This window comes from Lepidochelys olivacea (genome assembly GCF_965140295.1).
Source record: "Lepidochelys olivacea isolate rLepOli2 genome assembly, chromosome: 2".
Taxonomy (NCBI): Eukaryota; Metazoa; Chordata; order Testudines; family Cheloniidae; genus Lepidochelys; species Lepidochelys olivacea.
Window position 1 is genome coordinate 45,798,843 of NC_140412.1, and position 13,131 is coordinate 45,811,973.

General features: G+C 38.5%; 1 protein-coding gene across 5 annotated transcripts in view; it reads left to right on the forward strand.

Annotated features, from left to right (window-relative positions):
* RUNX1T1 (RUNX1 partner transcriptional co-repressor 1) overlaps positions 1–13,131 on the forward strand; it is a 154,653-nt gene that overhangs the window by 120,138 nt on the left and 21,384 nt on the right. For all 5 annotated transcript variants that reach the window (XM_084620754.1, XM_084620755.1, XM_084620757.1 and 2 more), the window contains one exon: positions 8,877–8,945. In XM_084620754.1, the coding sequence (XP_084476880.1) occupies positions 8,877–8,945 (69 nt within the window). The remainder of the gene's footprint in view (positions 1–8,876; positions 8,946–13,131) is intronic.

Below are 13,131 nucleotides of genomic sequence, written 5' to 3' on the forward strand. Positions count from 1 at the left end.
TCCAAAGTGGAACAGCCTCAACAGGAGAGATTGAGGAAACCCCACATCAGAATATCCCTTAGCCCCGTGGTTAGAACAGTCCCCAGAGGGGTGGCAGATTCCTATTCAAATCTTTTCTCACCCTGAGACAAAGGGGAGACTTGAACCAGGGGTCTCCCACATCCCAGGTGAGTACGCTAACCAGTGGGCTAAAAATTATGAGGCAGATTCTTCTGCCTCCCTTCTCCCTGGCCATTTTGGGTGAGCTCCCCTTAGGGGCCCAACCTGGTAAGCAGGCTTAGAGCTTTTCCTAGAAAAACATTGGCATTGAGTGAGTTTAAGTGCCTCTAGTGTTCAGTGGCAGCAAAGCAGAGATTTTCTAAATATCAGTGGTGCCTGATTCTGGGATGTAGGTGACTAAAGTGGCAGTTGGGCAGCTAAGTCCCTTTGTAAATCTAGCCCTCTGTGTTCCTAGGGCAAGATCTCTCCCCATATAGATCAGTAGAATTTAAACTCAAAGAGCAGGAGGACTCTGTCTTTGTCAACAATTGGAAGTACCAGAAAGCTGCAGAATAATCACATTTCAATGTATGCATTTTTAGAATTCATCAATATTGGATGATGTGTGGCTATGATCAGAATAATTACACACTGAGAGACTATCACAGCCAATGTACTGCAGCACATCAGGATAGCACACTGTGTTTATTTTGTGGTTATCTAAGATCCACTGATACCAGGTTGCCATTTTTTCCTTCTGCTCATCTTTCTGCCTGTTGAGATGAAAGAAGATTGCTGATGGTGCCTCTTCGTCTCTTCCGCTATGGGGGGTAATATTGTTGTACACAGAGCTGGGCAAAAAATTTTCAGCAAATTGTAAATTCACTGAAAAATTCATTTTTTCAGGGCACCAAAACGTTTTGGGAATTCTGATTGAATTTGGCAATTTGTTTCAGATGAAAAAAACCCAGATGTTTTTCCCAGCATTTTCAAAATTAAGTGTTTCAAAATTTTGTTTCAAAATGATATTTTCTAAACAAATGTCATTTCAAATCACCGTTTTGTTTTGGAAGTGTTGTGTAAAATCAACCATAAAAAAATTGTTTGTTTTTGTGTTTTGGTGAGAAACTGATTTTTTTTTTTAGTTTTCATTCAGAACTAAACATATTTTTTGGTTCAGCCACTGAACCAAAAAACCAGTGATGGGTGAAGGAAGCTAGAAAACATATACTGATAATACATGCTTACGATGGTAAACCACTTTGGTATTTAGTGCCCCTTAGTTACAAGAAATTTGAAGGAGGCTCATTTTAGCCAATGCGGTCTTGGTATTAGAAGTCCTAGAAATGAATTTCAGTTAGCTGAAGGAGGTATCACCAGGAATGGCATCACTGACTTAGTTCATCAGTATAGTTCCTTTGGACAACTTTCTCTGAAATACTGTTTCAGGTAATGGTTTCTATGAATCATGCTGGGAATCTAAAGAAAGAAGCTGACTAATCCAGAGATAAGTGTGACAGCCAAAATGCCCACCATGCTGGCAAGCCCCAGAAATTACTCCTTGTGTGAAAGAAACTACTTGAATCATGACCTGTGGAGCCCATCTCCAACAAACCTGTAATGCAGAACTGTTAAGTTTTGAGCTATGCTGGGAAGAAGATTTTGCATGTAATTAGCAGGTGAAATAGGGAAGGATGTAGTGTCTTCATAATCCCCCAATAAACTGAAACAGCAGATTGATCCTTGACTGTTAGAGAATCCTGATAAGTGTGTAATAGTGTAAAACTTTTTAGTCATAAGACAAAGTTTGCAGTTTCCATGTTAAAATTTAAGAGCAGAGAAATACGCAGGACTAGATGATATGTATGGTGTATCATCATTTAGTTACGTACTTTACATTGGATGTGTCTGAAAGCAAGTTTATTTGTGTAAAAAGCCACATTGCATAACATAATCCATTGAATTTGATGCCCAAATTACCTCTGTAGTTGTGATGGATAAAGATTTAACTGACTGGAGTTGAGTCCATTTCACTTAAATATACCCATTCCTGTTAGCTTGGTTTAAAAAAAATTACTTTGCTATGTTTATGGATTAGTAATTTGTAATGCTTCAATGATATAGTATTCATTTCAATCACAGGACCCTGACAAGAGATGTTTATATATCTGACACTCAGAGCACCAGATACTTGCCTTTTTTTAAAAGGAAGTACAATAATTACATTATCTTAAATCTGGAAGTATCCGAGTAGACTACAGTTCTCTGGAAGGTTAACAAAATATGAACTTTAAAAGTGCAGTTTCATGGAAACAGAATTAGTGACCCCTAAGGCAGTGTTTTGTTTTTTTTATTTTTGAGGGAAGGGTGAGAAAGCAAGTGAAAAAATTACTCCAAAATTTTAATTAAGGCCCTATCAACTATAAATATTGCTTTTTTGTGTGTGGATTCTCGATATCAATAATTCCCCTTTGTACTTTTTGTAATGAGATAATTCATCCTTTAAAAATTACCAGCTTGTTATCTCCAGTAGCAAGGAAAAAGTGTCATGTGAAAAAAAAAAAAAAAGTGTCACTGTTTGTGTCTTTGTACCTTTTCCTTTAAGATTAAAATGGCACCACCACAGTAAAACAGTTTTCCCTGTAACCATTGTGAACAACTACTTTTTAGGTTTATAGTTCTGTCATGAAAAATTGACTCTGAGCTGAAATTTAGCTTCTATGGTGTTGGTCCAGGAGCAGCTAAAGAAAAATCTGATCACTTTGAAGCCTGAAAATCTCTCTACAACTTAAAACAACGGTGTTTTTTTTGTGTGCTCCTTTTAATCTCTGGCTTCTATATGTTTTTTTTTTTTTGTTCAGTTTGACAGTCCATTTTTTATTTTAAAAAATTAGAAAATCAGACATTTGAAAATCTTGCATTTCATATTTACAGCTACGTTATTGTTAATGGTTTTAAACTGCTAGAAACTCTTGTAATAGGTTAAAAATTAACTGTTCTGTACAAGTAAAAGTACATAAATATGTGCAACTAAGATAAGACAAGTACATTTCCTTTAGCGCTAAATAGTACACATTAATAAAAATCTAACAATGACTCAAACAGACCTTATGTATACTATTCACTTGATGGACTGGTAGCGGTCTATCAAGTGAATAATTGTTCATATGTACTCATGCACTTCTGTTGAGGGATTTAAATATTATATACTCCAAAAAGTTTGTGATCTTCTTCTTCCTAACAATAAATAAGTATTCTGTAATAGACACACAATGGTATAAGTTAATGATAAAGGCTTTGTGAATTATAAATAAGACCTGTAACCTTATCGAGTGAAGATGTTTCTATGTAGGCAACTTCAGACGGTTCAATGGTGAAGTTTACCTGAATTTGTATAAACTTCTTTGGGATGGAAATCTGTAAGGAAATATTACAAGATGGAGTTTGAAATCTCACAAGAGTCTCCGTGTTTTGGGCTAGGTCATGCTGAAACCAGAACGTGCAGGGCATGTGAAGTTGTTAAGAACACATACATTAGCTGTATATTAAACAAAAATTTAAAATTCAAAACTAGTTTGTACTTTATCTAAACTGGCTCCTTCAGCCTATTCTGCATTAGCAGTGACATACCCACTGCCATGCCTGTATAGTGGTCACCACTGAAATCTTTCCACTGCCATTTGCAAATAATTAACGTTTACCATGATGGCACAGTATTCCCAGTGAGAATTAGGAGGAATACTGTGAACGCTAGAGTACATTTGTTGCTTGAAATGGCAAAATTGTAAAGATTTAATGGCAATCACTGCAGCTATTAATGCTTTTAATTCACTAGCTGGAATGGAGGCTTGGGCTGGATTGTAGCATAATAAGTGGTATGCTGTTGCAGAGAACTGGAGCTGCTAAATTGTTTAATTTGTAATTTGGATCTCCTATTCTAACTTCTGAGGCAGGGATAATCTTTATCCATGCGTTATACTGTTCCATTCTGGTGCTTGCCAAAATAATAATTGATAGAAAAGAAGAAATAGACCCTGCTACTGCATGCTGTAGGAAATACGCTTTTTTGGCTCAGTTAGTAATTTAGTACTTGTGTTTTTGAACTAGATTGTTACTAATTCTGTGCCCCAGGACCACAACTTTATACTCTAAGGATTGTTATGATAAACATTTTAAAGAATGAAGCTAGTTCAAAACTATGTTTAAGTAAAGTTGAAGATGGTGCAAGCCAATAAGCCTGGAAAATTGAAGTCTGATTCACCACTGCATTTCTCCAGTTTTACATCAGTGTAACTCCATTAACGTTACACTGGAACGACAGTTTTGAATTGGAACCCATGCAGCTGAGGCTGAATTCCAGTGTCTAGTCTTTATGGCATATCTCTACATCCATATCAATCGTATGTAACCACTGAAGCTTGAAGCCCTTTTCAGCATTACTCATGATGTTCACTACAGTTTGCCAGCATGGATTAGGAAGAATGGACCCATTAGCGAGTCTGTTTCCTCACCTACATTGCAACCAGGGTTATAGCTACTAGAGACTGGTGTCAATCACGGTATTCTTAGGAAGTGGGGTTGTTGGACTTTGCCAGCAAGCCTCAATAGAAACAATGTGCTGCTAGCTCTGTACGTTTATTCTTAGGGTAGAATGAAGCAAAATATATACGTAAATATATTCCGTAGTTCAGACATAGTCAATAACTTGATGATGTAAAATGTTTATCCTTTTGATGGTTTGTGTGTCATAGCTTTCATTGTGACCACAGGCTCATTCTATCCACTGCAGAAGGAAGGCCAAATTTGGTGCTGCCATCCATTGCTGTTCTGAGCCAAATGAGATTAGATAGGTCCTTCAACGGCGATGTGTTCATCCCTTCATTATTTTGATTGCAGCTCTTGCAGTATTTATTACACAATGATAAGTGTGTCCATGCTGTTGTAAATTCAATCCATTTTCCATTTCTTCTTTCTCAAATGGATTGTCCTTTTTCATCATCTGCAAGATACCTTTTGCCTTAGTTTAGTCTTCCTACCCTTTTTTTTTTAATTTCCTTATCACCATGTGATACCATGCATATATCTTTTATTTTTCCAACTTTTAGTTTCAGTGTCACTTTTCTTATTGAGCTTCTGTATTTGTTTCAGCTGTTTAAAAAATACCTCAATGTATTACTTTTTCAACACTGCTTTTGTTTCTGTAAAGTCAAAAGCCTCTAATGGCTGACAAAATGCTTGTGGTACTTGCTGAACTTCAGAACCTGGTTGGCTGGCTGTCAGTGATTTATGAACTGTTTCTGATGTCATGGTTGATTAAACTCCAGAAGTGAATACACCAGTGGTTACAAGAAAACCTTACATTACAATGACAATAGGCTGAGTTCTTGAGGTTATTTCCCTTCTTATGAAAGAAAACATCCAAGTTGCAACATAAGCAATCTTCCTTTTCTTCAGATATTTTACAAAGAAATGTAAGTTGTAGCCATCCCTACCATCCAGTAGAGTGCCAGGAAAAACTCATTCTTGTTTTTGTATCTTTACCCCATCGGTGTTCATGTGAGGAAATCCAACTTTTCCTTTGACTTCATGGAGTCCAGTGTCTTTTTTCTCCTCAAAGAGATAAATTTCATATTGAAGGACAGTACTGTAAGACCTCCTTAGCTTTCATAATGTCCTTTATCTTACCTCATTTTCATCTGTTCACACACAAGTACTGGTTACAATGGTTTCATTTTTTAAGGAGTACAAATGTCCACTTAGAACTGCACTGGTAGCAAGAAATACTCAAACATTAGTTTACTTCATTGTTGTCTAAGTAAGTTCACTATTGTGAACTCATCCTGCTCTCACCATTCATCATAATTATATTATTATCTTGTACGAACTAACAAACTCTGTATTGTTTCTGGCATTTAAATCCTTTCCCACTTTAAATTTGTCTGATAATTTCACTCTCTTTGCTTGTTAGGGAGCTTTTTGTATGATTTCTGCAGTTCTGTCAATGATGCATTATTTTTCTTTATGACTTTTTCAATTTGATTTATATCTAATATTTTAGGACTGGGCTGTTGGGTTTTTGTGAGTAGTTTTTTGTGTTTCTTGCCAGATTTTCAAGTCCCCTACATTTTTTATTTTGTTTTGTCTTTAATGAGCAACTCTTTTGAGGCTTCATCTTATGTCCCCCTTTTTTACTGTCCTTCAGTTACTTCCTGTTCTTTAGTTCCATGTAGACGTGTGTCTTGCTTTCCATGGAACTATCAGGGCTGACTTCACCATATCTACATTCATTATTTTTTTCTTATTTGGAAATGTGTTTCTTATTAGAATCATAAGTGCCCCTTTTTTTTTCCTTGTGTCCTGCTCCGAGCTGTCGCAGTCTCTCTCACAAGATCTTGGTTTAATTCTTCCTTATAACAAATCTCTTTTTATAAGTGACTTGCAGTTTGCATGTGAGCTTGATTGATCTTTGTATTTGGAAATTTTAACAATTAGCTGGCAACCTGGTCACTGATGTCACTGAAAGTCTTGTGTACCTAAAAGCCTAATACCACTTTCCTCTTTCATTTGCATTATTAGTAGTATCAATGGTGCAGTAGTGCTCAAAGGGCCTATTCAGACTTGTACCCTCAGTGGACTGGGTTCTCTGTGAATACATGGTACCCGACCCAAATAACTGACAAACCAATTTCATACAAAACACAAGTGAGTGTGACAAACAAATGAGGGGAAAGTGGACAGAAGAGAAGACTTGTTTTGTGGTTTTAGGATCCATTGGTTCTTCATTTGCTCCCCAAGATACCTTTGCTATATCTGATAATATCCCACAACTATTGTTCACTTCTGTTTGTACCATCAGCCAGAAACATGCTGACTTTGTACCAGTAATTTAGTATGTTCAAATTTAGTGAGTCTGAGATCTCCCTGCCACCTACTCCTCCTCCCCTGAATCAAATGGAATACTTCCAGTGAACTTATTTTCCGTGGAGAAGGCAGGGTGTAAGCAATAAGAAAGTTCTTGGTCACTGTACGCGCACAAGATGGAGATCGTCACAGAACATTGACGTGTATGATAATCAATAGGCTGATCCTGCAAATGAGTAACTTGGTGGAGTCTCACTCCCCTGAGTATAGTAAATGTATATGCATTCTTAGAATCAGTTCTGAGATTTTTTAATTACAGTAGCATGGTGATTGGAGCTGCTTGAAAAGATGGATTGTAATTTTTGCAAAAAATTTCACTAAAACTTCAGCTTTTTTATCAAAATCTCAAAATGTTCCATCCAGCTGTAATTGGTGAAATTTTATTCACACACCTTCCTTAGTGATGAACAGAACTGTAAAGAGAACTCTCTACTATCTGCTGGACATGAAACTATGAAACCAGCCATAGTCTATAGATATGTTCTCTTTCCCTGTTGTACATCACTTATGGGATGGTAAGCAATCTGCAATACCTTCACCTGGATGCTTAAAAGTCAGACTGATAACTGATAAGAATGTGGCATGAGTTGAACAATGCAGTAGTAACACCAGCAATGTTAAATAAAGTCTGTTTTCTTAATGAAGTTTTTTAAAAAAAGGTCTCATAGACAACCGTTACGTATATAGTACTATATGTACTTGTGTGCAAGTTAAAAACAAAACAACCCCTTTAGACACTACTGGCTCAACATGCTAGTTGATAAATGCCTGTCTGCAAAAGACTGCTTTTAAACCATATACAGTATTGTCTACTAATAACTTTAAACCGTATTGGCATGTGTAGGAGAAAACTGTGTCAGAAGAACTATTCATGTGCACTTACTGGTTTTCAAAATCAAATATCAGATTTTTTTTTTTTTTTACTCTTACCAGTACCATTTAAAAATGCTTATACTTTGTTATAGACTAGTTGTTTGCTAAACTGAATTACTTTAAATCCAAGTATTATTTCCTTTTCGGTCATGCAGGCAACAGAAAGCATCTTAAAGTTCTTTTTCTTTTCTTCTTATTTTTAAACACTCCTTTATTACTTTGAAAAATAGCTTAGAGGAAGGTTTTGGGGTTGTTTTGAAAGTTTGTTTAAAACGAGAGCATTTTCCTTTGCTTTGTATGTTAAATTTTAGGCCAGAGCGAATTGTTGCATCCAAGTTTATGTAGGGCCTTATCCAAAGCCCTTTGAAGTATATGGAAAAAGCTCCTGTTGATTTCAGTGGGCCTAGAATCAAGCCCAGAGGCCAAACTGTTAAAGACAAGAGCCTATAAAATGTGACCAGACTTTCAATGGGAGAAATGAAAATCAGGCCACTTTTTTAGGGGTATGGATTTAGAAGCCTGATTTTCAGCTCCTATTTTTGAAAATGTTGCAGATAGATCCTATAGTGTTTGTTGAGATTTAGAGAAGTGTAGGTTTGGACATACAGAAATGCACCTTTCTTTATCTGTGAAAGGCTTATTTGATCATCAGTATCACATCTTGGATTTTTCTTCCTCTCAGCAGTAACCATTCTCTTTTTCATGGAAGTGCCAAATGCAAACTATTGCATTATTCTTTTCATAAGTATGATTACAAAGGAAGAAAAATGTCTATCCCTCAGTAGGGTTTGCAAAACCAGCCTTAAGAGGCTGGAAACTGTCATACATATCTGGCTTTAAACACTGTAAAACTAAAATAAAGTGAAATAGTAACAGGTTTGCTTGAGAGGAAACAGTAGAGTCTCAAACATTTAACTGGTCTAGGTGACATTTATGGGCTATGGCCATAGTGTTCTCTTTATTTTATATAAAGATAATACTCACATGTTTTTGTCTGACTAATAAGCCAAGGGAAAGGGCATTTCTCTAAGCCTTGTTTAACGATTAAGCATTGCTTACAGTACTCTTTATTTTTCCCCACCCTATCCTGCTCCTTCTTGTAGAATCACATCGGGAATTCCTTCATAGGCCTGCTTCTGGATATGTGCCAGAGGAGATCTGGAAGAAAGCTGGTAAGAATTGTTTAAAAACATGAGCTTAGTGTTCTGGCAGCTGTGTGCAGTTGTTAATGCACTGATGTGAGGAATGAAAAGAAAGGGCTTACTAGTAACAAAAAGAAATTTTATTTAATAATCGTAAACTGGAACTGATCAGAACATGAAATAATCTTTATTATAAAAACATCTGCCACTACAGTTTAGGGGCTGTCAATATTTCCATTAAATAACCCAATTTTCAGGGGTTATAATGGCTTCAGGCTGAAACTTGATATACAAAAGTTTCCGTCTGTGAGCAATTTAAAAAAAATAAAATTTGACAATTTTTTAAGTTTGAAGATTTCCACACCATTAACCTCCAAGGGAAAAGAAAACATAAATATGTACTTTTTTTAAAAAATGGAAAAATACAGAGTTGGGACTGTAATGTGAAAAAATGTGTAATATTTCATGGCTATTAATCAACAGTGAGATGTCCGCTATTAAACAGAGTAATTTCAAAGATGGATACAATGTTGCATCTGCACAACTGCGCTCATATTTGTACCAGCATATGCACACACTAAGTCCCTGATGTTGTGATCTGTTCTGCATTGGCAGAATTGTACAGAACTCCTTGAATTCCATGAAGCTTGGCATGAGCATGGGTTCACTGGAAGGGATGATATTGCTGTCGTGGGATGAAATCTTGGCTTCATTGAAGTCAACAGAAATGTTGCCATTGACTTCAAAGAAGCTAGGCTTTCATCCTCAGGGCGTGAGCTCAGCTACCAGTTTGTGTGCACTCAGGCCTGATTTTTGCATGTGCAAATGTCTGCTTGATTGTGCAAATGCTAGGGTGAAGGGGCACATTTATGTCCCATTGCTACTGCCTTTGATAAGGCGACCCATAATTTTAATGATTAAATGGCAGATTCAAGAGTTTCAGGATTTTCTACTTTGTCCTCTAACTTCTTTTTATTAGAGTTTTTATTTGTTCATTACAGAACAAAAATACACAATATTATGAAGGCATATTGATGCAATAGTCATGTCATTTAATGTACTATGGATTCATCTTTTGGAATACACATTTGTTGATATATATTCAAGGCATATTTTATTTAGCTGTCACAGTTTATGCTATAACTAACACAACTCATTCAATCTACAATTTTGTCCGATGTCCAAAGGAAACTTAGCCCTGAAATGTGATGCTGTGGTATGTCAGTGGCATGTTTGTTTCATTTTTCCTTTATTTATGGTAGTATCTTAATTTAAAAATAAACCCCATCATTTACAGCAATCTTATATGGAGGAATTTCTGAAATTGAAACTTTATTCTTCATAGGATCCTAGGTTTTGCTGCTTGGCAAATTCTGTAAACTTGACATATCAAATTATTTGCAATTCCTAGACACAGGAAAGTAAAAGAAGAATGGTGTTTCACTCTTTACTAGAGATGGCCTAGAGCTGCAAAATTTGTCTTTGTAATCAAATTTCAAACATTCTCAAGCTCTGGGTCCAGATCATCAACTGGTGTGAAAGGAGCTGTGTCAGTTTACACATTATGAACATTTGTCCTGTTGGGTTGTTTTGGATCTGGGATTTTGATTCAGACCTGGTTCTAGTCCCAACTCTGTTTTCATTCTTACATGGATTTAAATTGGATCCTTAATGTTAACTGAACATAATTTTTGATTGAGAGAATCATAAATAAGATGTCTATAACCACTGTCTAGCTCTGCAAGAAGAAGGACCGGAGACCCTGGACGTGGTTTAATTAGTCTTCAATTTTATTCCTAAATGTCTGAGAGTACCCAGCAGGTAAAATTGTACAGTGCTGGTAGTTCCATAATCATTTACATATATCTGGGGGGTTGCTGGCAATCCTTTCCCTTGCCCGTCCTGCTTCCCAGACAAGCTGCTGTTGTGATCTTGCCACAACCACCTCGTCAAATGAGGGTTAAGAGGGCTATAAAGGAGAGATGACTGATTCCCTGCCAGTCATAGGAGTCTCCAACTTCTCCTATTTCTGCTCCTTTAAAAAATACCTCCTTTAAATCCTTTCCCAGTCCATTTTATCTGATCATTGTATCAATTTCCTACGGAATTCCTGCACTGGACATCTGCCCCAAGCTTACAGAATGAGTTGTGACACCATAGTTTAACGTCCATTTTGTGGTTATTTTGCCCCCACTAAGCCCCCAGCCCACTTTGGGGATGGCGAAAAACCCCACCTTGCCTTGACCAATCTGACGATGAGGGACAAATTCCTTCCCAGCTGACTTGATATGAATCTGCCCCCATGTAGCTGGTAACTCTTTGGCTCTCTAGTCCTTGAGGGGCCAACACAGCTGCTCCGACAAGCCAGATAAAAGGGCCCCATCGCTTAATGTGTGGTGAGGTCATTGTGCTGCCTTTCTGCTAGTCACATATGTGTCTGCTATCCTTATCTAGTAAGGTCACAAAACCTGCAGCCTTTTTCAAAAGTAAATTTTAGGCTTACATTTTCAAAAGTGCCTACTAATGTTGGGTGCATCCATTTCTGAGTGACCAACTTGAGACACTGAAGGCCTCAATAAAGAGGTATTGAGCACACACAACTCCAGCTGAAGTCAAAAGATTTAGGGATTAAGCACTTTGAACATCAGGCATAGCTGTCTCCAGTTGGGCATCAGAAATTAGTGAGCAACTTCTACAAGTTTAAAGTCCAGGGCTTTATTCCAGCAAATCATGTATGTGAACATGTGCTTAGCTTGTGGACTTCACTAGGACTAGCTATTTCAGGGGTGGCCAACCTGAGCCTGAGAAGGAGCGAGAATTTACGAATGTACATTGCCAACGAGTCACAGTAATACGTCAGCAGCCCCCCATCAGCTCCCCCACTCCGCTCCCAGTGCCTCCTGCCCACCGGCAGCCCCACCGATCAGTGCCTCCTGATCAGCTGTTTCGTGGCGTGCAGGAGGCTCTGGGAGGGATGAGGGAGGAGCGAGGGCACAGCAGGCTCAGGGGAGGGGGCAGGAAGGGGTGGAGTGGGGGCAGGGCCAGTGGCAGAGCCAGGGGTTGAGCAGTGAGCGCCCCCCGGCACATTGGAAAGTTGGCGCCTGTAGCTCCAGTCCCAGAGTCGGTGCCTAGACAAGGAGCCGCATGTTAACTTCTGAAGAGCCGCCATGTGGCTCCGGAGCCACAGGTTGGCCACCCCTGAGCTACATGCTTAAAGTTAAGCACATGCTTACATGATTGTTGGAGCAAGATTAGCATGCTCAGCATCTTGTAGGCTTGAGCCATAACAACCCAATTCAGCCCCCATAAAAGTCCATTGAAAGAATGCCATTGATTTCAGTATGTAAGGTCAGGCCCAAAAGACTCTGTTTGTGTCAAGTAGAGAGTACTCATGCAAGCAGTCCTATTAAATGCCTCTCTTTCTGGGGCTGCTCACGTAGAATCATAGAATATCAGGTTGGAAGGGACCTCAGGAGGTCATCTAGTCCAACCCCCTGCTCAAAGCAGGGCCAATCCCCAATCTTTGCCCCAGATCCGTAAATGGCCCCCTCAAGGATTGAACTCTCAACCCTGGGTTTAGCAGGCCAATGCTGAAACCACTGAAGCTCAGCGTGAGTGAATGTTGTAACTGAACTCATAAATAAACACTAAACAGGCACCCAAATGATTAGCAGTTGTGAGGAAATTAAGAGGTCTTATACATATATTTCTTAGACTTATGTGCGTCCTTAGCCACATTTTTCATGCTTTCTGATATTTGAAACTAATCACCCTTTCCCTCTCTGGAAGGGAAGTGGTAGCTTATTCCACTATTATTGTTTTTCTGCGGGAAGACAAATATCGTCTGTCTAGGAAAGTAAAATCTCTTCTTATAGTGTCCATAACTGCCCTTAGGCTATTGTCCCGGTAACAGGGGTTTTATTTTGAACTGTGACCATCAGATCTGCAGTGCCTCACTGTCCACAAAGCCTTACTCCTGGGGAGATTCTGCATGACTAGGAGCCCACAGAAAACAGCCTCCCTGCAGAATTCCTGTGCTTTCCTGCAGAAAACAGCCTGCCGGGGAAGGGGTGGGGAAGACCATGGGCACAGGGGTTTTGGGGGTGGGGGGTTGCCCCCTCCAAACAGAGGTGAGGTATGGGGGGCACACAGGGTTATGTGCCAATACCCCTTCCCCTCATTTCTGCAAGTGCAGAGCTGCCCAGCTGAAGGAGGC